Source organism: Ptychodera flava, chromosome 13 (genome assembly GCF_041260155.1).
Source record: "Ptychodera flava strain L36383 chromosome 13, AS_Pfla_20210202, whole genome shotgun sequence".
Taxonomy (NCBI): Eukaryota; Metazoa; Hemichordata; class Enteropneusta; family Ptychoderidae; genus Ptychodera; species Ptychodera flava.
Window position 1 is genome coordinate 38,653,896 of NC_091940.1, and position 27,205 is coordinate 38,681,100.

Here is a 27,205-nt window from a genome sequence, read left to right on the forward strand (position 1 = left end):
CTTTGCTTTTAGATGAAATTATATCACAGGTACATGTTGAAGAAACCGTCAAAGAAGAACCCAACAGTTCAGATGAGGAGGGTGGTATTACATTTGAAGCAAGACCAGGTAGGCATTCCTCTCCCTCTATCACTTTACTTTCCACAGATATCATTATAAACTTTACCAATCTTCTTTCTGACTGATCCAAATGCATTGGTAGTCTACTATTTGACTTTAGTCATCAGAGTTATGATATTTGTATTCCAGGATACTCTCATTACTTAAGACTAATTGATGAGGATGCTGTCAACATCCAACTTCCATGTACTGTTGGTTTAACCTTTCTGTCCACATTTCTAAGTGCAGAGGTCCAACCACACCATTGTCAACAAAGGGGGTTGTACTTTATAGTTCCAGAGACCAGCTCTGGAACTGTTAGTTTTTGCTCACTTTCCTTCTTTCTTTCTTCTTTCTTTCTTTCTTTCTTTCTTTCTTTCTTTCTTGCTTTCTTTCTTTCTTTCTTTCTCTATTTCCGGTATTACTATCATAGAACATGCTATACACAAATTTTACCTTAATTACCCAGATGCATCGCGACACGCTTTATGACGTCATCGCTCAACTCAGACGGGTTTACGGGCATTTCTTTTGTGTTTATTTATTTATTTTTTATTCTGCATTGCTCGACTATCATATTGCGTTCAGCTATTAAAGGGAAACCTAAGTCCAGCGACATTGACCGTTTATCCCTTCCAAAATCACCCTTGAATAAAATGCAGCTCAAATTTGCAACATAGTTGCACGCGCCGACGACTACGGAGCGACGAAAAGAGACATTGAAGTAGACGACATTTATGGAAATGAGCTCGGAATCCCATGGGCGCGAAAGGGCTCATGGGAGGAGCGTGCGTGACGTCATCGGCGATACACGAACGTGTGTGACAGCCTACCAAAGCATTGGAGTCTATGACTGCAGGAGTGCAGTTCTGCACGTTACGACTCTTTAATGCTCAGTAGCATAAAAAATAGTTAACTGTTGTTCAGTTGAGTGCAAAAAATCACTCAGGGAAGAACAAACGGAGTCAGCTTTTACCGTCTTCCCACAGAACAGCTTTTTCGAAGACAGTGGCTAAAGAAAATCGGGCGAGTTTAAAAATCTGTAAAAGATACAACGTTATATCCCTTATCATGTTCTTCAGGTCGGTAATACATAGTATTATTGAATGTTCTTTTAGCGACGACCAAACATTGATACTTTGTCAAATCGTGGGTAAATATCCGATGTATATCAGAGATTTCACCACCTAACAGATCTGACCACCCAAATACCTCTGTCCGACTCTTAGTTCAAAAATAGCATCCATGGCCGGAAGTCAAGAATACTGTATGTTTTACATTATTGGATTTATTAATGCACGAAATACATTTTTTACATGTAAAGCATTTTTTTTCATTAAATGTCCACACGGGACTTCGTCGAGAGGGCGATTGGATATCATCGGGACTCGGGAGGCCATTGCACAAATTAGGGCCTACATTCTTTACATGTAAACATGTTTACTTGGCGATCGGGACTTGAACAGAGGACTTATCGGAAATCATCGGGAGTGTGGGCTGGTCTTGTATGAAACATATTCCTTACAACATACTGTTTTTTATTAGCTGGCAAATATTCATTATATCGGCGATTTCATCACTTTGTAGATCTGAGTAAGTCCGACTTCCTAAGTTCGACACCAGCTTCGAAAAACAGACGACACTATATAGATTTGTCAAATCGCGAATAAATATTTTCTGATACATATCGAAGATTTCGCAACCTCAAAGATCTGGCCAAGCTCGACTTACACAGTAACATATACAATCAGTCAATCATTCCGTATCATTCACGAACCAAAAATTTATTTTAAGCGATTGATACAGAAAACTCTGTTTTAGAAACGTAGCGTTGAAGGATCGCAGGGTCACTCAGTCTCTCCAATCCAGTTCGGGGTCTGTACAAGAAGCACAGTGACTCCCTCCGCTGAATCATACACAAAACGCAAGCAACCAAGATATGAACGATGTTTTGAGACTAGATGCTTTCTAATTATTACATATCTTGGACAGGTTCAAATTAGTATGGTTTGATTTCAGTCAGGGAAAAGTAATACTCGATGTCAGAAGTATCGCTGTCCGAACTCTCCATAGTCGTCTTACGAACGCGCTAAACTGTTCACAGTATCTCCTCCAGCAGCAAGCTACAATCGTCTGTATCGCCGATGACGTCACGCATGCTTCTCCCATGAGCCCTTTCGCGCCCATGGAATTCCGGGCTCATTTCCATAAATGTCGTCTACTTCAAGTTCTCTTTTCGTCGTGCCGTAGTCGTCAGCGCGTGCAATTATGTTGCAAATTTGAGCTGCATTTTACTCAAGGGTGATTTTGGAAGGGATAAACTGTCAAAGTCGCTGGACTTAGGTTTCCCTTTAATAATTCTAGCTTTTTTTCGCTTTGTTTTTGTTGCTTTTTGATTTTATTTTTCTCTAAATACTCGCCGTACGTGGCGCTATACTGTTTCGCCCGAATGTAACAATGGCGGCACATAAGATGGCTTCGGTCGCATAGAGAGAGAAAATTATAGCTTTCCCTAAATTTACAAGCGCGGCTGGGTACATCGTGTACCTAGGCGAGGTGGGTGGGTGTGCTCGAAACGAAGGTCAAAGGAAAATTTGGATTCAAAATCGGCTGTTTTGGCGGAGAAACTGCCCGCCGTATTTCTGAGGAGCCACCAGCGGTTTTTCCCCGGTTTTTCCTATATCAGTCTGCGAGGCCGTTAACACACAGGCCGGTAACACACAGCCGTCACCGCACCGGCGCCGGCATGCGTTGGCTGCACGTTAAAGCAGCTCAACTTTCCAAGATCAAACGGTCAGTATCTCGTGAAAACAGCGACATTGCAATGAAAATTGTTTTAGTCTGTGCTTTTAATCAAATGAAAATGCATGTGGCCTCGGTTTTCAATTTCAACGGCCTAGGTCCGATGTTTCCTCTCGTCTAATCATCGTCATAAACCACGCGCCTCTTTACGGCAACAACTCAGCGCTACCCGTCAAGTGATTGATTTTTGCGTTGGTCAGCGGAGCGAAAATTATTGCTCTGGCTCGCGAGAATGTCCGTGCGTTGTCGCCCCCGTATGTATCTGTTGCGTTTTTACCGTACATGTAGGCATTTGTAATCTGTGGACTGCCTTGCTTTTAGTTGTATATCATTGTGTTTACTGCTAGCAGCCCTATAGGTACGTGCTTGAATATTAAAAGCACTCTTTCATTCTGCACCTATCTTTGTCACACATTCTCTTGTTTCTTCCGCTGCTCTGGTCTCTGGAACTTCGCTTTTGCTTGCAAATGCTTTCTAGTTGTTTTTAAGATTGTTAAAAAGTGACATTTTTGATCCATGATCTAGCAGTCTCATCAGGTTTACATCCAGTGTGTGTCATTTGATGAATCAACGAACCAATAGCATTCAACCATAACACCTTCAATGAAAAATTTATTATTAGGTTTTGCTCCTGTGTTCCCAAAGCAAAGTGCCTACAAATAACTGTGTACAGCAGGCCACCAGCAAACAGACTGATTTTAATAACCTTTGTACCTCCATTTCTTTGTACCAATTCCACCAAAGCTGTAGCAAGCAATAGGCTTTACCGGTACCAAAAATTAGGTAAAATAGATTGAAAAGCCTGTAATTTTTGAGAAGAATGGGATTATGTTACATTTTGTGTCACTCTTGATGTTTGCTGTGTTACCGGTACTAACAATATTTTTGTACTGATGTTTCATTACAGTCACTTAGCTTTGTGTCATAATGTTCAGTATAACAGATAACCAATAACAATCAGTGATTTTCATTGACCCCTTCAATACATTTACATGACCTCTTCAAGCATTTGTTCTCACATTCCTTGACATATTCAAAATCTTTCTCAGACAATTTTTCTCTATATTGATTGAAATCGACATGGCTATTTGATGTTATACTGCTTTTCTCTCCTTCTATTCTACAATTGTAGCTTTTCATTTCTGCTCTACCTTGCCTATTTCACCATGAAATATAATATTGTGGAAATAAAATATCGGGGATGAATTGCTAAATTCTGGTATCCCTGCATGGTAGGTTACAACGTGCCATTCAATGCATCAGGGTGCTTCCATATTACTGTGGTGAAAGTTGTAGTTATCTGGAGTAGTCAATAAATTAATTTAGATAGATTATGATTGGAAGTAACTGGCTGTAATTTAAGATTTCCAAAGTGCCATATCAATAACAGTGCAGTATAGAAGACGATATTTTTATGCTTTTCAATCCATAATGACCTCTGACTTCTCTGAATTGCATCATGGGAATGATAGATACCTGCATGTCAGTAGTTGCTATGTTACTTACTTGTTGACGGCAGTTTGTTCACCTGTGATATTTGCAGGTGCAAGAAAGGCTTCAGACACGAGTGTCAGCCAAGTTGAACGCCAGCCTAAAGTCACTGCAACAGCTTTAGAGTTAGTTAACATAGTGGCATCTTCTGTAGGTATGTTTGTTGGGTACCATTGCTGACCATCGATGGCGCCAAACATCCTACATCGCTTCATGCATGCCAGTAGCTCTAACCAAAATAGTACATGCCACCATATTAACTTAACAACACCTTCCTAGTCAATACTAAAATGTTGTCAGCCCATACATGACATGTGTTATGGATGCTATGGCAGAGCAAGACCAAATAAATAGGTTCACTTCCAATTACATGAGTCCATTCAAAGCTGTGCTGTTTAGCCATTAACTGAGGTTTTTCCAGCCTACTTTTCCTTCATCTTGTTTAATTATAATACAATTATGAAGATGTTAAAAAAAAATTCAAAGCTCAGAAAACCATTCATTTTTAGTATACACACTTTAAACTGTAGTTACCATTCACTTTTTCATCGACTGTAAAACACCAATTACTCATTTAGTTGATAAAGCCGTCATTCACTGTGCCTCCAATACTGGTATCACGTCTATTTTAGTGTCCTGATAAGAAAGCAGGGTGTGGTACTTTGTCTTGAAAGAGAATCTGACCAGCAAACGTTTTGTTGACAAGCTACTTATTTCCACAGAGAATATGGATCACTGACTGTCCTGGTTACTCAGCTAGCCTGGCTTTTTTGGCCTTCTGATGTTCTTGCAGTCTGTAGATTGTTGCTGTGTTGTGGCTGTATACAGCTCAATTTCTGTAGCAGTAACTGAAGTGACATAAGAGATTAACATTTTATTTTTTCTCTAACACAGAAATGCTGTGCCTGTAACACTAATCAATGCAACTAAGCTGCTGTGGTTAATGAACATGTATTTCATACTAATCAAGATAACTTGGCATAGAATAACCTGCCTGTCATAAGAAACCAAAATCAACACTTCACTGACAGTAAACTCTAACTTTTGATGATTTTTCACAATTATTGTTTGTTTTTGTAAATTGCAAGTTCTTGTTCTACTCCCCACAGCATACTGAAACACCAACTAGTATTAAGCTTGTCTACACAGCATCTATACAAGTAAAATGCATTGTTATTGTTTGCGTCTGAATGCTAGTCCACACCTGAATTCACTTGTCAATAATAACAATGCAGTTAACACATGTACAGGCTGAGTTGACAAGCTCAACACTATATCTCAACATTCTTCATTGAGTAGAACAAGAAACTGTAGTTGACATAAAAAACAAAAATACAGTGAAAAAAATCATCAAAAGTTGCTGTTACTGGCCCTTGAATGATCAGATAAGATGCATGGCTGCACCAGTGCCTGATACATCCCCATTCCAATAAACCTGATACATCCCCATTCCAATAGTGCATTAATCATCATAATTAACAACTATGATAGAAGATATAAGGTTTTCTGATCTTGCGTTTCTCTTTGTCCATGTAGGTGCTGGCGAGTACAATGGGCATGATGAAACTGACGCGCCTGCCTCTCCAAGACCAGAGATTGAACCCACTGCTGCCGAAGCACTGTTGCCATGGAAACAGTATAGCGAGCCACGATTGTCTGACAGAGCCCGGGAAGAGTCGTTTGGGGCGCTGGGAACGCCGACTCCCTCCCCAACAGGATCTGATGAGGAAGTGGATGCAGCAAAAGCGGATGTCAGCAAAGCTGATGGTCAAGATGACAAGGAGGGTCTAGAGGATCTCGATGCTCCTGATGACCCTGCCAGTGAGGACAAAGTTGGCCAATCCTTGGCACAGTCCACACCTGCAGAGGGACATTTCTTCAACAATGCAGAAGACGATGACCAGTACAATGGCGATGATGAAACAAGCTATGCACATCCACGCAGAGCTCAGCATCTCGGTGATAGTGACTCAGATGATGATGTCGATCACCACCATCATCATCACAGACCTCGCGGGAAACGACGTCACCACCACCACCACCACCATCATCATCATCACCATCGCCATCATGATGAACAGGAATCTGGTGAGTGTGTCATAGAAATTGACAATCCAGAGCAATGCTTTGAATGTACGCATATCATTGCTGATGGCTCATTTGAATGTTTGGCTTACGATAACCCAGGATGTGTAGACACTGCTTTCTAACCAAAAACTCACCGGCATCCACTCAGCAAATTGCTATGAACTTTGATTTTGCTTTTACCCTCATGCTGCTAGTAATGCTACTCATAGGATCCCTTGTGTTAGAATCAGTGGGACACAGAGAAATGAGCTCTCTGTTTTTATTTTTTCTAACACAACAGTTTTTACCCTTTTTTCTGAAAACAGCTTTCTGTAAAATTGAAGTAGAATGCTTGATAATGCTATGCAATGGTAAAACATTTATGAACAGTTTAGTAAAGTGTCTGAGTATTGGCTCTTAAAGTGGCACTCCCACTTGGTAACATTTTTAAAGCACATTTTTTTAATGCCTACGGTCGATATTGACATGGCGACTGCGCGCGGATCGCGAGATATCGATAAAAACATGGTTTCAAGAAAGTAAAAGTTTGAATTCCGTTGGCCCACCTAAATTCAGCTTCCGAACGTTGAACGTTCGGCTCTTAGGCCATTGTCAACTAAGCTATGGAGTACGAGTCTATGCTTATGCTGCTGTACGCCACAGTACCACTCGCGTCGGTGATCGGTCATGGCCCGCGGGAGAAAGCTGAGTCTTACTAACTTGGCAAAAAAACGAAAAACAATTTTTGCTGATTCCACCAGAATTCGCGTAGATGACAAGCAGTTACGCGTGGTTGATACATAGCAGCCGCCGCGTGGTATGCATAGACGCATACCACGCGCGCGGCGAGCCACACGTACTGTGTGGCAGACGACAAAATGTAGTCATCGGAGGCGGCTAATATTTAACACGTAAAAACTGATATTTATGTGGTATTGGTTAAAAATATAATGCAACTGATTTAGAATAATGAAAACGACAAAAACTAAGGAGCAGTTATAAAACACTTACCTGAGGTAAAGGCATAATGCTGTATATAAAGTCTTCGCAGTGAGAAGTAAATCAATTGCGTCGTTCGAACTTATTTTAGACTCCCTAGAATATCGTCCATCAGCACAACAACAAACCTTCGGGGGATTTCGGGTCAAAATCAGAAACGATCATAAAACTTCGGGATGTGAAAAATACGCTAGGGAAATGACATGTTTTTATCGATATCTAGCGATCCACGTGCAGTCGCAACGTCAAATATCGAATGTTGGTATTAAAAAAATGTGTTTTAAAAATGTTACCAAGTGGGAGTGCCTCTTTAATGTAAAGACCAGTGATATGAAGTAAATATTTCTCTAAGGCTCCTTGTACAAAATTTGAATTTTGACCACCTGGCCATGGACTGTCCAGGGATCATGCCCTGGCCATGGACCCTCCAAGGACAGTGACCAGGCTCATAGTCAGGCAAAAGATGAAATGTCTCATTTGAAACATTAGGGTATGCTGTGATGTCCACAAGCAGAACTCACATTTCATGCATGATATAGTCATAAACTTTTGAAACAAATGCAAGTTGATCATCATTAATTGAATTCCCAAAGCACAAGGGAACTATATGAGATCTTTTCCTATTATCTTTACATCTGTGCATACAGCATGTAATTACTTCTCAATATCTCAAAGCATTTTTGTCAATAAAGCAGAGGTTCTACCCATAGCATACTGTGTCATCACCATGCTGATCACAGAGAAAGTAGTTCCTTCATAAATGCTGCCCGTAGTAGTCATTGTACTGGTAATTAGTGTAAATATGTAGCTTAGATTTAGTTTTGCAAATGTCCGTGGTGTGAAGCTTTGTATGTGAATACAACTTGGCATAGCCTACTCAACATGGATAACTCACTTTCTGTTGCTATGGTAATGAAGCACCATGATGTCTGTATATTGAGATTGGATTCCTAGGGAGGTGTATACACAAACTTTGCTGTTTGAACAGATACAAATGCCAAACTTTGTGATAGACATCATAGTGTAGATGGCTATAGCAGAGACATTTATACATTTAGTATTGCAGCTGAAATAGACAGTTCTATGTCTACAGCCTAGACACCAGGGTTTCCATTCTTCATCCAGAAATATGAATGAAAGAGAGGTCATTGCACTAGTGTCTACAACTTTTGACACTTCATCTTGATAGTTTTATTGTTTTGTTGTTGTGCTTTGCCTTCTTTTACTTGCTAATTTAAACTTTTCTTTTCTTTAATTGTAATTTTGAAGTGATTGTAGAATTCTGCATGCAACTTTAAGTTGAAAGTTGTTTTTTCTGTGGTATTAACTCTCTCTCTTATCAATCACAGACTTTCCAAACATTATCACTGAAACTCTTCAAAAACTATAAATTTGTTCATTTCTTTCACAATTTAAACAATCATGGTGTAAAGAACCTTTTAGTCTGGGCTAAGGGACTGTCCTTGTTTGTCAGTTTATAGGATTGACAAATGTATACATCGTTTGATCTCGGATTTAAATTCTCACTGTGAATGAAATGTCTTCCACTAGAATATATAAATCTTAACCTTGTCATATGTTTGTATTGGGGAAGTATTTTTTTCAAGGATTATCTGCAATGCAATGCACAAATTGAGTGATATCCATGATTATAGAACCACCATACTGCATATCCTTCCCAAAGTCGTCCAAAGAGGGCGCACTAACAAATGTCTTTTACCAAAATCAATGAATGGCAAGGCTGTTGAGTGTTTGAGAAGAGTTTGTATCAGTGGTGTTGGGAACCCTTACCTTTCTGCCTTGACATTCTATGCTGAAGTTATGGAAAACTTTTTGTATGTATTAATCTGTCATGTACACCCCGTACCAGCGAACAGGTACAGGTGATAGCTTTCGAAAACAGTATCAAATTTTTATATACACTTTCATAGGCATGATACTGGTAATGTTTTAGCCAATCACAATGTATGCTGGAGTTGCATGTGTTTATCATGTGATTCCTTGATCAGAAACAAATCATTGGAAAACATGTACATGATATACGCAAAAACACACTACCATCATCATATTCATCTTCTCAATACCATTAGCATTACCATTAAAACACCATCAAAATAACAGTCTTCTAGTTCCACATCTTTCACATAGAATGTTGACAGAGAGTGTGCTCTCAGCTGTATTATTACATGCCTTGTTGATTGAACATTGCACGCCCTGTAGGATTCAATGGTACCTCGTTGATGACGTAGCAGACCACATAGTCATCATTTGACTGAAGCTGACCCCAAACTACATTCAACTATTACTTGACAACTTTTCATCAAAAGATCAAATCACATTTTACATAGGATGTCTTATCTTTATAGAATTATGCATAAAAATTTGATAAACTGCATAACTGTGACTTAAACATATCAATGCACTGTTTGATGATGAAAAGTGTTCAATTTTTATCAGATTTTTATCTATCATTGAAACATAGCATATGGTTGTCATTTGTAAATAAACCCCAAAATTTGAAGTGAAAAGTAAGAGAGGCATGTAATAAAAACATAGCCCCATCAAGGGACAGTGTATCCTTGAGACCATTTACCCTCCTGACATTGGGTGAATGATCACCTACCCTTGGGCACATAGTCCCTTGTTTGGGCTGTAATACATATTTGAAAACTGTGTTGAGTTGGCTCCAATGGAGTACCACGGAGTTCTATTGTACAGTGTACATTGGTGTATGTTGTTCTCTCATCTCAATTCACTCATATCATTTCACTGTCTGAAATAAATCAGAAAATAAACAATCAGCTGCATTGCTTTTGAGAAATACCATTTCTTAATTGTCTATTTTTTTTGACATGCTCATTGTTGATTTTTGCATGCTGTGACTTCATGCATTATATTGGCACAATTCAAATCAATGTTTTAGCAGCCAAACATTTCCACAAGTCATGTAAGCATCTTACATTTCGCATCGTCATGCAACTCCCATTGTTTTCCCTCCATTTACATTTTAATTTTTTTTTTTTTTACATTCCCCTCTTTTGCAAAGGGTACATGCCCTTTAATCCTTATGGCACAAGTTTACAGTTTTTTAGCAGTTTTTGAAATGCACTCCTATGAATTTGATATTTTGCGCAGTAAAGTTTTTCTTTCCAATTCTTTGATATAAAAGTTGCAGTCCCAGTATTGCCTAGTCTGTATCCCTGCCTATTGTCCATGCTGTATCTCCCAGTGTATGTGAAAAGAAAAAAAAGAACTCCATGTAGTGTTGTTGTGTGCACACTACATATTTCTTGATTCTTGACTACCCTTACAATACAGCGAGTCTCTGGAAAAATCCACAAGAAAATTTCCATTGTGTTGAAAATAACGATACTCCACTACTGGTTGTCATCGAAGAAAAACATGTCAATTCTGGTGAGATACAACATTTAACATTTTTCCCCCAAAGAGCCAGTGACAGTTATAGCCAGTGACAGTTATAGCCAGTGACAGTTATAGCTGTGTCATTTCTTTTTAGGATGTATTTCTTTTATTCTTGACATTTTCTTTGAGAGAGTTGAAAGGGGACTTGCAACTGAGCAAAATGAAACCAGTTTGTCAAAACTGATATTTCATGCAAAAACCGGAAAACAAATGATTGACAGTGTACCTTCTAACACTCCATTCTGTTCACAAATCACATTAAAACAAAATATCATGTCATCTCAACAACAAAGATCAGTAGACATTTTGTGTCAGAAATAACCACATTGCATATCATCATGACTTTTCTGGATATATTCTGTGAGTATGCCTGCTTGAGTGATGTTGGTAAACCAAAGCATGGCAAGTATTGTGTGGTGCTTTGTACAGCAATGCAACTCTTCCTGGAAATAAACCTATGCATGGAATGAATCAATAAGTTGTAATGGAAATAACCTGCCTGGAATGCATGTCTTTAAGAATAATATTTATATTTGTATTAACTTACAATCTAGGTGTGTTATATTTTAGAAGAAGTATTCAAGTTTTGGTAAAAGTTCATAAGGCAAAATAAGAACAATGAAGAAGGAAAACCTTTGAAAATTTATTTTGATAGTTTTAATATCGCATATTTTCAAACACATAAATTATGAAAGATTCAGGATGTGTCAAACAAATGCACTTTGCACTTGACATTGAAGGTTTTGTTTAGCTTGTGCTGTTGCAGATGGCTAGTGATGTAAAATGCACAGATAGCATGCCATGTACCATGTGGCGTATTTTATAGGTTTCATAAATATAATAATTTCAATGTAGAGAGAGACTAATGACCATGATGTGTGTGTTTATTTAATGAGATCACTGTGATTTTGTTGACAGATTCTGGTGGAGAAGACAATCCCTGTACCGTGGTGACCATGACGACAGTCACATTGTGGATATCCATGCCAGTCAGGACGCCGGTGATACTGTGGACTCGCCTCTGCTTCCTGACAGTATTCCACTGACAAGCAAGAAAGATTACGTTGTGGAAATCGGAGCAGACAAGTCGTTGGATCAGGAATATGATTTTGAATCAACCGTGTGAAAGGTGGCAGATTTATCAAACCCTTGAACAGAGGATGTACATAATGACACAAAAATTGTAAACATTGTAAACTCTTCTATGAGGAGTACCTCCATGCACTTAAAGTGTATCATGCAAATTGCATTTTTTTGAAATGCTTCACAACTTGTGAGAAATCCCAGACAGTTGCTGCTTTTATGATCACATGATTAGTCTCTTATCTAAGTCGTTACAATCACAAATTAGTGTTCCAAACTTCATGTGTAAACATTGACTAGGAATTGATGGCATGCATCAGGTTATATTGATGTCTTATTTTTTAAATTGACTGAGAATCAACAAATTCAGATATTACAAATTGCATCATACAATTACAGAAATCATAGCTAATTTATGAATTCTTAGAACAATGATTTTGCATGGAATGGAATGATATAATTTGAAGAAACAATCTTGTATTTTGTATTTTGTTGCTAAGTACTAGATACAGCATTTTCAATTGATCGAGCTAAAGCAATCAATGGTTGCCAATGTTGTGAGTGGAATGCCAAATCTAACAGTAATTCAAAATTTGATCACTAGAAATCACAATCAAATCCCTCATTCTCTAAATATAAATCAGCTTTGACCAATCATGACGAAGAATGAAATGAATTCATTCAATGGGGCATGACCTTTCACCTCAGTGGTCTACCATTGTTTTAACTGTATTGTTGTCAATGGTGCAATAACGCCCATAGGGATTGAAGTTTACAAAAATTATATGCCTCCCTGAATGGCATATTTTAGCATTCCCTTCTGGTCAGGATGCAGAAAAACTTGTGAAGAAGACTCATAAAATTCATAATGAACTGTAGGATTTACGTGACAACCATAACATTAATTTCTTTACCTATAAATGTATGAAACTAAAGATAATACTGTAAGTTACCTCACATTTATTCTGAAAATAGGAATTGTTTTCAGAGGGTATGTCTGAATTATACCAGTCTAAACAGAATGAAATGAAACTCTTGATATGTAGAAACTGGCAATATTATTCCTATGACTGTATTTGATTTTGTGCAACCTACAGTAATCAAGAGAGAGTATTTCTTTTCTTTATCAAAATACTTCATGAAAATGGGCTTACTGCTGCATGGTTTTGAAGTTGAAATTTGCAACCTATACCCTGTGGATTGAAAACCCGTGAAAAGAATAAAATCTTTCAAAGTAGGGTATACAGGTGCCGGCCAGGCAGGATATGTTTAATGTTTGGGAGATAGAGAGCCCTCACAGTGAGAAGGGGATGTGCTTTTGTTTATATCAATGGCTCACTGGTACATCCATAAACAGTTCTCTTGTCTCAAAACATGTCAGAACTGCGGCCTAATCTTAGAGTTTCTTCTCATTTTGTTTTATGTTCAAGACAAAGAAGCAGGGTATATATATTTTAAAAGGATTTGTTTGATCATAATCACAGTTCAAATCATGACATCACAAAACAATAGTATGTCAACTTGTGCAGACTGGTTTATAGCAACCATATGGCAAATGCATGCCACAAGAAATGCGGCACTGAATGATGTTTTGCTTCCATTATTTTCAGATTCATAAATACAGATTTCCATGCTAAGAACTGAAATAGACATTCAATTTTGGGAATTAAGATACCTTTCTTTTTTCAAAACCATTGTTATGAAATTCAACTTGCTATGCTGCTAATGTACTTGTACATCTACAACACTTGTGAACTCACTAAGATCTCATTGGCTGTAAATTTGTCAGCTTTTCCTGCTTTTGCAACATTGTAAGCAACTTCATGAAATGTAAATAGCTACAATGACAAATGAATGTATGGATCCAATTATATTTTATTCCCCAACAATACGTGTACTCATATTACTCATCAACAAACTAAAATAATTGTAAATAACCCTCAAAACTGACATCAGGTGAAATATCACAACTCAGGTTTTATAATTCTATAATCATTTCTCAATTATTAAGTCATAAATTTTATTTTTAATTGTGGTCTTCTTGAAAAATTATTCATCAGGTATGTACTGAAATGTATATATTGAGGACCAATCTGGCCATCTTGTTGGATAATTTCATGTTTCCCTATCAGTCTATGTTGTGGTAAGAGATGACTTTTATGAAGAGGAGTTTGTGTACAATACCAACCAAAGTTTGATTCAGGAGCCATTATATACTAACCCACCCCACCCCCTCCCCCTATTATATGTAGTGTTATGGACCATTCTCTCCTTCTTTGTAAAGGTCAAGGGTCAAAGATCAAGGTTCCCACTCTGTAAATTCAGTCAAGTCTTATCCACAAGGATAAAAGGTTAGGTGTAATCATTATATCCTTTTCACAGGGATACTGGAATGATCATAAATATTTCCTTTTCCTTCAAAGGGGTTCAGGTATCACATTCATGTACGTGTGTGTAAGTTTCATACAGTACACATAAATTTCCAAGTACATATTATTACAGTTCATCTGATAATTTTCCCTGTACCTTATCTCCCATCAGAAGTTTGCAAATGTCATTGTCCTTTTCTTTGGACCCCACTTGAAATGTTTTGAAAAGCATGCTGTAATTCTATTGTAAAAGGTATTGTACTTGCATTTCATTTCTAGTATAATCACAGCCTTCCCCTCAACATATTTTTTTCCCCGACGTACAATATTCAATTACATACTGAGGCCTTTGGGCTTTCAGAAATTTGATTCCTATCACATAGGACACTGGGTAATCAACATGCAATTAACGTGGCTATACTGGCTTATTCTAGCATTAGCAAATGAATTTTTAAAAACATATTTGAAAAAAAGCAAAAAAAATATATATAAATATGTGTAAATACCAAACTGAAAAGCACAATGTCCAATATTGGAATAATGGTGATGTTAGTGGCTGGGAAATTAATTTAGACAGAGAAGGTCGCTTATTTTTGACATTGTTAAAAAAAATAGAAAGTAAAAAAATTATAAATGAATCAAAAAAGTAAATTCTAATGTACATGCTGCATCTTTCAATTGAGATAATTAACTTGTGTGGTTTCTAATGGACACTAATAGAACCTTGATAATTTCATTGTCTGTATAGTTGACATGATAAAATGTAATGTCTTATTATACCACTGTTCACAATGGTAAATTTCTGATCAATCTTATGACTTTGTATTCCACACTGAGATATATTAAATTTACCTGAACATTTTCTGTGGTCTAGGCATTTAGACATTCTTCTTCTGGTAAGCAGCTGTCTGCGACAATAATTTTTAAGTTTTGATGATTGTTAAAGTGATCTGTGCACCCCTGTAATCTCTGTATCACCTGCCATGTTGAACAGTTCAAGCTATAAAACAATGATGATATTATTACACAAGACAGATTTCATAGCATTAATGATTAAGAGTGGGTGGGAGTTACAAGTGTGAATATTTTATCATGTGGTCATTAAGATTTATGTACAGTCAAGTTTTAAAAGCGTAGTAACAGCAAACATTTTCTGTGCCCTTTCTCCAGGTCTTTGTGATAATTACCATACATAAACACAAATTAGGAGTTGTGTCAATTTTGGTACGTTGGATGTTTGCTCACAAGAGATGTTACTCCATAATAGTATTGTTTATCCACTGGCATTTAATTTGACAATTCTCGCTGACAGGTTAACCCTTTACTGAAATGTGAAATAATTATGAAATAGGTTGATAACTTTTTTTACTTAAACATCAGTGAACTTAAAACTTATTGAAGATGTTTCAAATATGAAAATTGTCAAATTAAATCCTGAATATTAATACTTTTTCATCATCTGTATAATCAGTTCACTGTTCATGTATGTTACTTTTGTTTGATTTACTGAAAAGTGTATTTCCCTCTTATTAATGCTTACATTTTATTCAAGCTTCATCTGATATTATTTGATTTATACAAGATACCATCATGATAACAGTGTTGATTACAGGCACTGATGACACAGTTAAAATTGAATACTGAATGAAGAATATTTATATGGCCAATACTTGTAACTTTGCTAGAGTTTTTCAGACAGTGCCATAAATGACCAAAAGACGTTGTGAAGTTGTTTGTTTTTTTCACTATCTTGAGAAATAGTAAATTTCAAATGAGAAATAGTAAATTTCAAAACAGTTTTTGCTCGCGTCTGTATTTCCATTCACTGCCAAGTCAACCAAGTATGTAAGTCAAAGACATTACATTGAGTTTAGCATTGATCCATGGTATGTGTGTGTGTCTGTGTGTCTGTGTTTGAGCCACCGAAGCCATACTGCGTATTTTTATAGATTTGAGAGTACAAAATACTGCTCATCAATTTATCAACAAATATTATGTTATCATAATGATTGACCATCTATGGAGTTTTTATGTCAGCTTTATTTGCAAGCTAAGGTTTTGACATTAACTATTCTTTGCTAAATCTGTAGTTTCAAAGAGAGATAAAGCTAGTAAAGTGTACACTAGTTACTATTGAATGTTGTATTTGTAAAGTTTTGGTACAAAGATTGTATCAAGACAGTTATAAAAAATGATGCATTATGGAATTTGATACAAAATTGATTGTAAGATTTCAATCATTTGAACCGGTCAGAATGTCAAATTACTTGCCTCTTGGTGAGGTATCATTCCTAACATTAAACTAAATATGATGTTTTTTCCTTATCACAAATTTCATTTGTGGGTTTTAGCCTTTTTTGGAGAGTTTTAATAATCAGCATGTCAGTAATTAGAGAAAAGGAAAATTTTGGGTGTAAATTTTTACAAATGGATATAAGAATATTACCTATAAGAACCCTGAAAAGTGACAATGCATGAAATTGTGCTTGTAGAAATATTTTCTTCTTTATACTTAAAAAGTCAGACATGTTAACAGCAAAGTTTGGATTTATTTCTTTGGAATACTTTCAATGCTAATGTTGAAATACATGATACTATCAGATTATTCTGCTAAGTTATATCCTAGCAAATATTCCTTATTCAATTCATGAAAATACAAATATGAGAGATTCACAACTAATCTTGTTTTTCTTGTTTTTAATTTTCCTCTCCTGGCTAAAATCTTAATTCAATATCATATAAATTCACATAGATGAGAAATTATATAGAAAAAAATTGCAACCCCAAGCTTAAGATGTATCAATTCAAGCTTGATGAAATACTTAAAATTACTGGGTGTCATAATTCAACAACATTTATTCCATGAAAGATAGATACTACCTGTGTTTGAATGGTTCCCAGGAACAGTACTAAAACTACTAGATGGATATGTGTTGATAAAATTTCGTCAAAAAGCCAAGGTTAATGAACTTTCTAAATTTCTGTCACAGTGGGAATGAATTCAGTGTCTTTAATTTTCTTTGATCTTAAAAAACAATTCTTTGATATTTTATCATTCAGACTCATCTTTCAAATAAATCAGAAATCAGTGCCCTTTAATCATAAATGCAGAGGTTTTACGCTCATGTTCTTTAATTCTTGAAAAATCACACACCTGATAATTACAGACATTCAATGACAAATCTAATAATCCATCAGTTCATAGTGTTGAAATGAAAATTGACAGGGTTCACAAACAGCTGACATATAATCCATGATTATTAATATTTGTTCTCACAAAGACTAGTTCAAGTATTTTCAACAAAGAGATTTCATTCTAACACAGCTCATGTGAAATGGATTTCACTGCTTTGTCTATGCTTCTAATATGTGTATTTACTTTTGCCTATTTCACATATCTATTAGTTTATACATATGAGATTTAGTTTATACATATGAGATTTAGTATGACTACTGTATTCTGACCAAGGTGTCCTCTGACAGACATCCTTTTTCAACTCGTTGAATTACAGTGCAGTTATTCTCAGACATTTTGTGAATATCTTAGTATCAACCGTAGACCACTATATGCAGTATGTAACATTTTCTTGCAATAACGTAGTATGCACCTCAAGAACATATATTTTGACTCTAAAATTTTTACAGTATCTTTCTAGTCTACTTCATATGTAGACTATCTTAATGCTTTCGGAGTGAATGAAGTTTACAAAGTGATATTTTTGAAAAAGTGCAAAATTGATTTCATGATGGAGTTAATAAAGTAAACGGTGGCAATTTTAAATTCAAAGTATCAGTAATGTGAAATATATTGTAAATTTGCATGGTGAATCTTCATCTTTATCCTTGATTTGGAAAGAGATTTGTTGAAAGTTTTCTTGGCGAAACTTTGTGCAAAACTTTAAAGTCTTAGTTTTGAAGTGCATACTACCTGATAGAAATTTCTTGAGTCGGTGTTGCTTCAATTTGGCGTAGAGGGCGCCCTAATCTTAACATTATCAAAGTTTATAAGCATAGACATTTTAGCAATTTCTGTAATGTTTAAATATTTTCAACTAATCACTCATGATTACCAATTAAATGTTGTTTGTATGAATCAAATATGATTCACTTATTTTGATTAATGATATGAGTTGATTTAATCTGCTGATTCTATCTAATCAATTTGTATTGTCTTTGTTATGATCTTTGACAATGCTAGATTATTCATGATTATGCAAGTTACAACATTCCATCAACTTGTGTGTAAAACCAGAACATTCTGATAAAAGTATCGCCATCTTTGATTTTTTTTTTCAACAGAAATGTCAGAAAAGCAGCATTCAAACAGGTATCAAAGATCTCTTTTGATGATAGCTGTTTTCCTTTCTCTGTGTTATCCTCAAGAGTGCTTACTGGTGAAATCTACCGTCTGATATTGATGTTGTGTTGAATATTTCTCTCCACTTGTTTGTTGACTTTGACTGCATACAGAAGCAAACTTGCTTATGAAGCTGGCTTGTCAATTTTTAAAACATCTCTTCTGGAATGAAAACATCAAAACTTTGATTTGAGTTTCTCTAGTGTGTCAGTGAACTTAGAATGTACCTTTGCTTCTTGTTTTTTCCCAATCTTGTAGATTTTTTAATTGTGAAATTGTATGAAGTATTTTAGAAGTTGAATAATCATTTAAGAATGACGGCGCTGTCATTTGTACATGTTGATGTGTACCTGGCAATGGTATTCCAATGAGAGCACTGTCAAAGACTGTAGAGGGCGCTGATACTTGTCAAAATGTCAATCAAGTTCAAGTTGCTATGAAATACAGAGTTGGAAGACCGTGACAGCATATGAAAATAAATCTGATGATGCATATTATTAAGATAAGCACCACTCCACCAGCATTTTGACATTTGATTTCTTTTATTTTCATACTGTTAAGATTTGAAGAGCATGTTTGAAGAAACTTATGTGAAATTTCTTTTTAATACTAAATTTATTGCAAAGTTGCTCGGGAATGTAAGAGATACACACTGATGAATATGCATGAGTTTTGATGGCAAATTAATGACAACATTTGAGAAATCAGTGTCTGCATTTCAATCCAGTGTATTTCATGCTCAGAATGTATTATCTAATAAAGAATTTATTCAGAAATTTTGAAATTAAAAATTTGTGTTTATGTTTTCATTTATTGATCACTGTAGTTTCATATTCCATCCAGGGCAATTGTTTTACTGCATAACGTCTAGAATTTCTGCTCAGATGGAAGGAGGATAATATAAAGTGTCTGTTTAATATCAGAGATATTCCAACTAACAACAGGTAGTTTGGATATTGCTACAATTTAACAAAAGCTTAGGTCAACATCAGACCAGCTGAATGGCCCTATTGTAGGGTACATGAGCCAGTATCCAAGAGACATTGTAAATTCAAAATGTATTCCAAGGTATGTTGGCAGAGATTTTGACTTGCTATCCATTTTACCATATTTTTTTTCCCCCAGAATAGTAACCCAATATTCATATGTGTGTTTGAGACATAGTGCCTTGATGGTGTCTGGATCTCATCTTTGTCATGGTTTGTGCAAATCACATGAAGTTTTGAAAAGTGGAACATAAAGTGAGATCATTGTGATAGAAATATAAATCTATCAAAACTTTTCCCTGAATGTCAGATCATGTTCTTGGTATGCGTCCTTGAGTGAAAGTAATTAAAGTCAAACTGACACAAAAGAAAACTATTGAAATTTTCAACTACCCTTTTTTTTCTAGTGCTTACATACCATCTGTTACATTAAAAAGTTTTTCAAGCCATGGACCTAGTTCCAGGGTCTATGTACAAACATACGTGTTCATTTTAATATCAGTAGCACACAATGGTAAATTTCTCCGTGGGATGGGTATATAACATATATCAATCAATCTTTAATGTTTAATCTTTAATCTTTAAATCTACATATACTTTAAACAAAAGACTAATTCTGTTTCTATCTCATGAAATTTTACATGGTTTTACAGTCCTCTCTTAAGAACATTATCATAGCATTATTTATTTTCTGTCAGTCAGTGATAATCATTCTCGCAATAGAAGCAGAAAGCGGTTTTCGCATATTCTGTATTTGCGGTAATGCATAATCGTATATGTGTTACACGGTGGCGCTCTGTGCGACAATATCAGAGAAATTGTGCGCGCAGTTAGAGGAGCCAATTACAAACTGCTTTGCGAGGGTCCCCAGCCTGTGATAATTACAGAGTCGGAACTGAGTTCACTGCTTGCATGCTACACATCTGAGTACGCCGGCCGGATCCATGTGTGCTGTTTGATCGGCACCAGTAGAATCAACATGCCAGAGAAATTGAAAACCGCGGGAACGTTAAAGAAAAGATGCTGAATTGTCCTGTGGAAAAATTGTAAAATGTTTTCTCTCGTGCGAAATAGGAAGTGTGCCCCGTTCGTGCTTCTACTCTTGTTTTGGTTTCAAACATCAGCTGCAGAGTCGGCACAGAACGCAACGGCGGGATACACGCTCCTCACGGAAGAACAACATCACACGGACGATGGAGGGGAAGCCCATGCCCATCATAGAGAAGTTCCCGAGCGATACCCTGTGGCACAGCTAAATTGGCATCACGTCGAAACGCCATATCTCATCTCGCTTTGGGTGCTTTTCGCAAGCTATGCTAAAATTGGTAAGTATTTCTTGACTCGTAAACTGATACGTGCCATCAGATGCGTATGTGCGACCAACGCCAACGGTTTTTACACTGTTAACAAAAAATGTCAATTTCTAATACTTTAGAGTGAAATTGATGCATTTTGAAATTCTGGCACTTGGCGTCGTCGTTTGCCCAATTTAACGGTTGCATCACAGATATAAGGGGGTAGTTTGTCATATATAATTTCAATGGTTAAGTCGCTAGCAGTCGACAGCGTATTTCGCGCCTAAGCGTCACCGACATCGCTCACGTCACTGCACCGGCGCGGCCGTCTTCGCCAACGCATTCCAGAGTACCGTACCCGTTCCGTTGTTTTACCAACTTCCACCGAGGTGTCAACATTATTGAATTGGGCCAGGTTAGGGTGTAATGAAGAAATGGATGAGATGTAAATAAATATTTCGGATTCTGTCAGATTCGTAGGTGAACAACCCTATCACGGAGCAAAACCACATGGGCAGGCCAGTCTAGTCTGGCTCTACGCTGTGTGGGTGTCACTGTCAGGGGGGTTGGGCAACAGGGAGTGTAGAATCACAACATGTTTACAGTTATATAAAACCATGCGACGCGACGTACGGACGCACGCCAAACTTTTTTGACCAATATTGAATGTCACAGAAGTCACTTGAGTTTTAGGTACACACTTTGATAATGCAGGATGTCCGTTACATAATTTCCGAGAATGCAAAGGAAATGCTATTTCCAGAATATTTTTTGGATACAATAGCGATCATGTTATGTCTACATGATCGAAACCTTATCCATGGGGACAACAGTTTTGATTCCAGGTTCATCAGGTCGTAACAATACATCCCTCTAACTTTACTCTGCAAAATGTTGTATTGTTCGTTCCATGTTATAACTTACACTTGGCATGGCTAGCGTAAAAAAAGGTGAAACAGAGTTAAAATTTGCCCCAAATACTGTCTTTTTAGTTCTTTCAGAAATACAATATACACCTTATAGTACTGTGCATTACAACTGATATGTTCACGTTGACTTTTGTTCAGATTTCGATAATACTATAGATAATACAGACGGGGCACGACATTAATAGTCGACTGTCTGTGATTGTACGTACGCATTGACCCACATATCGGTGACTTCATTGGCCGTCCGACATAAATAAGACGACTGTTGACTGGTTCACGCAATGCAATGTTATGAGACTGCTGTGACAGAATGTCCGATCAGCATGTTGTCCTGGAGTAAATCGCATAAGAAAAACTGCAACTTTATAATTATATGCGATAAAGTCCTAAGCTAAAAATACGCCTGTGCTAGACATGTTTAGCGGACTTTGCCTCCGAGGTAATAAAACACGTAACAGCAAAACATAAACTATCACGTTCTACTAGTAGGATGTATTATGCATGTGTGCCATTGAGGCAATCAAAGCAAAAACCATATTGCGAGCCCAGTGTTAAAACAATTATTGAAGATGTATGCGGCAGGTCGATGCGAAGGATAAAGAAATAACCAAAATTTATGAAACTCACTTCAGTTCACAAATTGGGAATCAAGTGTAGATGTTGTCACGGATGAATCACTGATTTTCAAGAGTTGAATAAATGCTGTTTTTGCAGAAAGGTATACCCAGTACCAGTGGTCGCGCTCGTGTTTTCTTGCCTGCGTCCCTTGTGACGCAGTAGAACTCAAAATTGCGTCCTCTACTCTTTTCAGTGCGTCCTTACCTAATTTGCATATTGCGATTGCGGTGTCAATGAAAAAGTCAAGAAACGGTGAACTCCGTAAACACACACAATGTAACACTTTGAATGGTAAACTCAGAACAGACAAGATGTAGCACTATTAAATTGATAACATCACAAAATGTACTGTCTTTGACAAGTTTATAACAGTTTACTTCTTCCGCTGCTTCTCATTGAATATTGCGACAGCCTGGTCAATATCAAAGTCACGTAGCGGTGGACCATGAATGCTAATCAGCATAAGATCATCAACATGAGAGTCAGATAGACGACTGCGTCTTGCGCACTTGACACGGTTCTGAGTACTGAAACCCCTTTCACACGGTACACTTGAAACGGGTACAACTAGAGCAATCGATGCGAGGACGGAATAATCCGGAAATACATCAGCGTAATCGGTGATAATAACACGGCACGCGTCTTCGAAGGAACGGACTCCGTGACCTTGAAGTGTCCTTTTGACCGCGAGAAACTGATCACGTAGATTATGGCCATCTAACAACGATGGCACTTCGGTGCCTGCTACATCCTGTTTCGGCTCGCCGTAAAATGCTGCCAATCGATCGATCTGCTCGATAGCGTAGCCGCGAAGGCGTTCATCATCATCTGGGTACTGACTCACGTTGAAAACGCGATCCAGACAGCTCAATATATCTAAGGTATCGTTTGGAAATCGGTCTTCTAGACTTGTTATCAAATGTTCGATGAACGACACTCTTACCCGGTCGTACGCAGTCACGTTTGTAACACCGGCATATGTGAGTTGAATTCCGCGAAACGTGCCATGATTTTGCTCAAACTCCTGTTTAAACCGCCTTTCACTATTACCAGACATTGGTTGCAGGAGAAAGTCGCGAAGTGTCGATATTGTCGTGTTTACCATCGGCTTTATTCGCGACAGATTGACGTCCTCTCGCTGAAATACTAAGTTCAGCCTATCTATAACCGGTAGAACATCAGTTAGCGTGTAGGTCATCGCGACGAATGAATATGGTTTGATCGATCGTAACAAACCATCAGCAGTTGGATTTCTTCTCGCGTCTTCGTCGAGTTCTAACACCAGTGCAGGCCAATTACTTTCGATTGACTTGACTGCTCGCGACAGGGACAACCATCTCACTGAACATGGTTGTTTCAGACTGAGAAAATCACTAGTTTCAAGAGCTTTATTCAGTTCACGCAATCGTTCGTAACGAGCGGCGGAGTACTCAAAATAGTTGTAGATCGAATTGACGGTGTTTCGGTATTTGCTGACCTGGTCGACGCCTTTAGCAGCATCCGATGATACAAGCGCGACTCTGTGGGCGGCACAATGAACCTGTATGACAAACGGGTTTACACGTTGAAGCCGTACGCCTACACCATTGTGACAGCCAGTCATGACAGACGCTCCGTCTGATCCAAGTCCGACAACCTTGTACTTGGAGATATTTTTTTGCTCAAGTTGTCGAAGTATCGCTTCGGTGACAGTCTCAGCGTTGCCGGCGGCAATGGTTACATTTCCAGAAAAAATGGTTTTACTGATACCTTTCTTTACGATCCGGATAAATATGATGAGTTTTTTATTTACTGTTATGTTAACGGTTTCGTCAACAATGACAGAAATGACTGGACTGTCAGCAATTTCTTTGCTAAGTTGTCTCTCCAAAACTTTGGCGATTGCTATTTGCATTTCTCTTACACTGTCGTGGTGTTTGTACAGGGTACCATCAAACACCGACGGTATGGGACAACCATTTTCGTGCTGCAACTCCAGAATGGATAAAAACATATCATCGGGCAATTCTTTTTTCGCCATGAAATAAACTGTCCGAATCATCAACGCATGCGAATCTTTTCTCTTCTCGTGACCTTTTTCGATCACCTTTTCCATTCGCGACTTCAGTGGCCTATTTTTGACTGCATCAATATGATCGCTGTTTCTGGAATGACGAAGTAATGCCGATCGTTGTAAATCTCCGCACCCAGTCGAAGCAGTAAAAGTATTGGCCTTACCGCTACCAGTGCAAAGAGAGCAAAACATTCTGTCTTCGCTGTGTCCATCAATGACGATAGTTTTGTTTTGTACCCACGGAAACTCTTTTTCCCATTGTAACCTGTACTTTCGTTTCTTCGATTTTGTTGTTTTACAACCGGTGTCGGGATCGTCATTGTCGGCTGCAACAGCTGCACCGGCACTCGGACTCGGAGAGCAAGTAACACCGTGGTCTGCCTCATTGGTTTGCGTTTCTGATATCGCATTGTCCTTCGTCACATTTTTGTTTCCCGGTGCCGATGAACTGGCTGTAAATTTGAACTGGAAAAGACTCGGCTGCTTGCGGGAATTCATGTCAGCAGTTTTTATGATCAACCAAAACTAAAAACCGTTTGTAGATTTTTATTTGAAATGTAACCAAAGTTATGAACTGCCAATGGGAAACGTCGAACGCATTCTGTGGACACAAATCGTCGCGGAGCGACAGTTTTATTTGTGTGACGACATGAAAAAAATGTAACATTTTAGTCAATACTCGACTCAGAACCATCGCATCAGGTGCCACGTGCGCATACGCGTGCCGCATGCACTGCATTGATGAAGGTGTGCATGTTTCCCAGGGGTGTTTATTTTTAGAAACGCGTAATCTGCAAAGGTCACAGCACAAACTCAACTTGCTAGGGCAGCGATGACTGCTTTGAGCGCGCTGAGATATTGCGTCCCTGGGGACGCACGTCAAATGAAAATTGCGTCCTGGCTGCTACATTTTGCGTCAAATACGCAGGATTTATGCGTAAACGCGACCTCTGAGTACCCTGAGTGTTTACATGACCGGGACGTCATAAATATTCATGCTGTGTGGACTCGTAATACTTGTTTTGTTAGGTGTCTCCAAAGTTGCTAAAGATATGTTAGGCCTTGGAAGATGAAAGATGTTGCAAAGAAACATTCACATGTAAACTGTGATTATATAAGGAGACATTTAGTCGTTGAAGTGTGATCATGCAAGACATAATACTATAAAAAAGACAAAAGTTCAGAGCTATCCAGTATGGGTTCTTTTCCTGAAATAAACTCAGTAAAACATCTGTACTCTGTTAAGAGGCATGTGATATATACATGTATTTGCCTTAAAAAGATCCTGGTGCTGCAGCTGCTGAGGTAACAACTGATGTGCATAGGTCAAAGGTCAACAAAGGGCAAATAGAAAAGTCAATCAAATATTTAATTATACTAATATAGTTTGTCTGAAATGCTTGACAGATGACATTGATATAATTAGCGATATAAACAACAAAACAAGTACATCATTATCTATTCAAAGTAAGAAACTTCAATGTATGGTCTGCATAATTAGGATTAACTCCACCAAATTTCACCCAATGCTTGAAGCAGTTACTGGTAGTATTATACTTAGGGCATTAATATATGCTAATTATGCTAAGTGTATAAATTCATGCTAATTCATGTTAAGTTTATTCATTTATGCTAATTTATGCTAAGTTTATTCATTTATACTAAGTGTATTGACTTCTTTTTAGTATAGCAAATCTAGTGACTAGTGAATTAAAGTCCCATCAGCTGTATCTGTTGTATTTTGCTTACAAAAAGTATCATCCAATCTTTTGGGAAATCTTTGGATTCCCATTATTGAGCTATCTTGTCTTTGAAAGTGTCACTATGTCAGTCCGTGGTAAAGGATTTAGTTGATCAAATTCAAGCACTTAATATGTGTACATGTATGTATACAGCAACCATATTTGAAATTCTTTACTTGTGAAATATCAGTTGTGTGTTTCTCACCAATATTTGAAAAACATTTTGCGGTCACACTTCAGTAGGCATTTTCACATATAAAGTTATATTTGATTTCAATCCATGTTATTTAAAAAAATGCCAAAAGATACAGCTAATGGGGTTTTAAAATTAATGGTGTATATTCATTATCATGTACTGTACATCTTTCACTACATCATTATATCGTCTTTTCTTTACAGTGCATGAAAATCAATTAGCTGTCCAGCAACAGTCATCCCCTTGCACAAGAGATATATGAAAACATTTTCTTAGTATCCATACGCATACACATTCAAAAAGGACATATTGAAAATGTGCATTCAACAGGAACAGTGTAGTAATTCATTGTTCACTCCCTATATATCTCCAGTGGGCTGTCTACTTTTTCTTATAACTGCAAATTGCAAAAAAATGACAAATTCTTCAAAATGCATAAACAATAACGGCCAAGAACATCTCTTCTCATCTGTTTTTGAACGCTGACAAAAAATTGTCAGAGAAGATCATTATATAATTCAATTCAGGAACAGAAATGAAGAGATTATACCTTTGTTCATATAATGATTTACACTCAGACAATGTGCCTTCCCTTATCAAAATCCACAAAGCTGTCACTACAGAGCAACTTGGGAAATTAGAACAGTCCTTTGTCAGTTCATGAATAATTGAATCTATTAGTGTATGCTACACGAT

General features: G+C 37.3%; 2 protein-coding genes across 8 annotated transcripts in view; both read left to right on the forward strand.

The window, feature by feature from the left end:
* Positions 1 to 13,815, forward strand: part of LOC139148425 (sodium/hydrogen exchanger 3-like) — a 69,224-nt gene extending 55,409 nt beyond the window's left edge. The window contains exons 11-14 of one of the 3 annotated variants that reach the window (XM_070719883.1): positions 13 to 108; positions 3,646 to 3,684; positions 5,929 to 6,480; positions 11,800 to 13,815. In XM_070719883.1, the coding sequence (XP_070575984.1) occupies positions 13 to 108; positions 3,646 to 3,684; positions 5,929 to 6,480; positions 11,800 to 11,927 (815 nt within the window). In that variant the 3' untranslated portion in view covers positions 11,928 to 13,815. Of the gene's footprint in view, positions 1 to 12; positions 109 to 3,645; positions 3,685 to 4,444; positions 4,547 to 5,928; positions 6,481 to 11,799 lie in introns of all 3 variants that reach the window. The other 2 variants (XM_070719882.1, XM_070719884.1) reach the window with 2 other exon arrangements.
* A 6,723-nt stretch (positions 13,816 to 20,538) lies between these two features.
* The window catches only part of LOC139148427 (probable Na(+)/H(+) antiporter nhx-9), a 93,449-nt gene continuing 86,782 nt past the window's right edge, over positions 20,539 to 27,205 (forward strand). For 4 of the 5 annotated variants that reach the window (XM_070719888.1, XM_070719885.1, XM_070719887.1 and 1 more), the window contains exon 1: positions 20,554 to 21,001. In XM_070719888.1, the coding sequence (XP_070575989.1) occupies positions 20,728 to 21,001 (274 nt within the window). In that variant the 5' untranslated portion in view covers positions 20,554 to 20,727. Of the gene's footprint in view, positions 21,002 to 27,205 lie in introns of all 5 variants that reach the window. The other variant, XM_070719889.1, reaches the window with a different exon arrangement.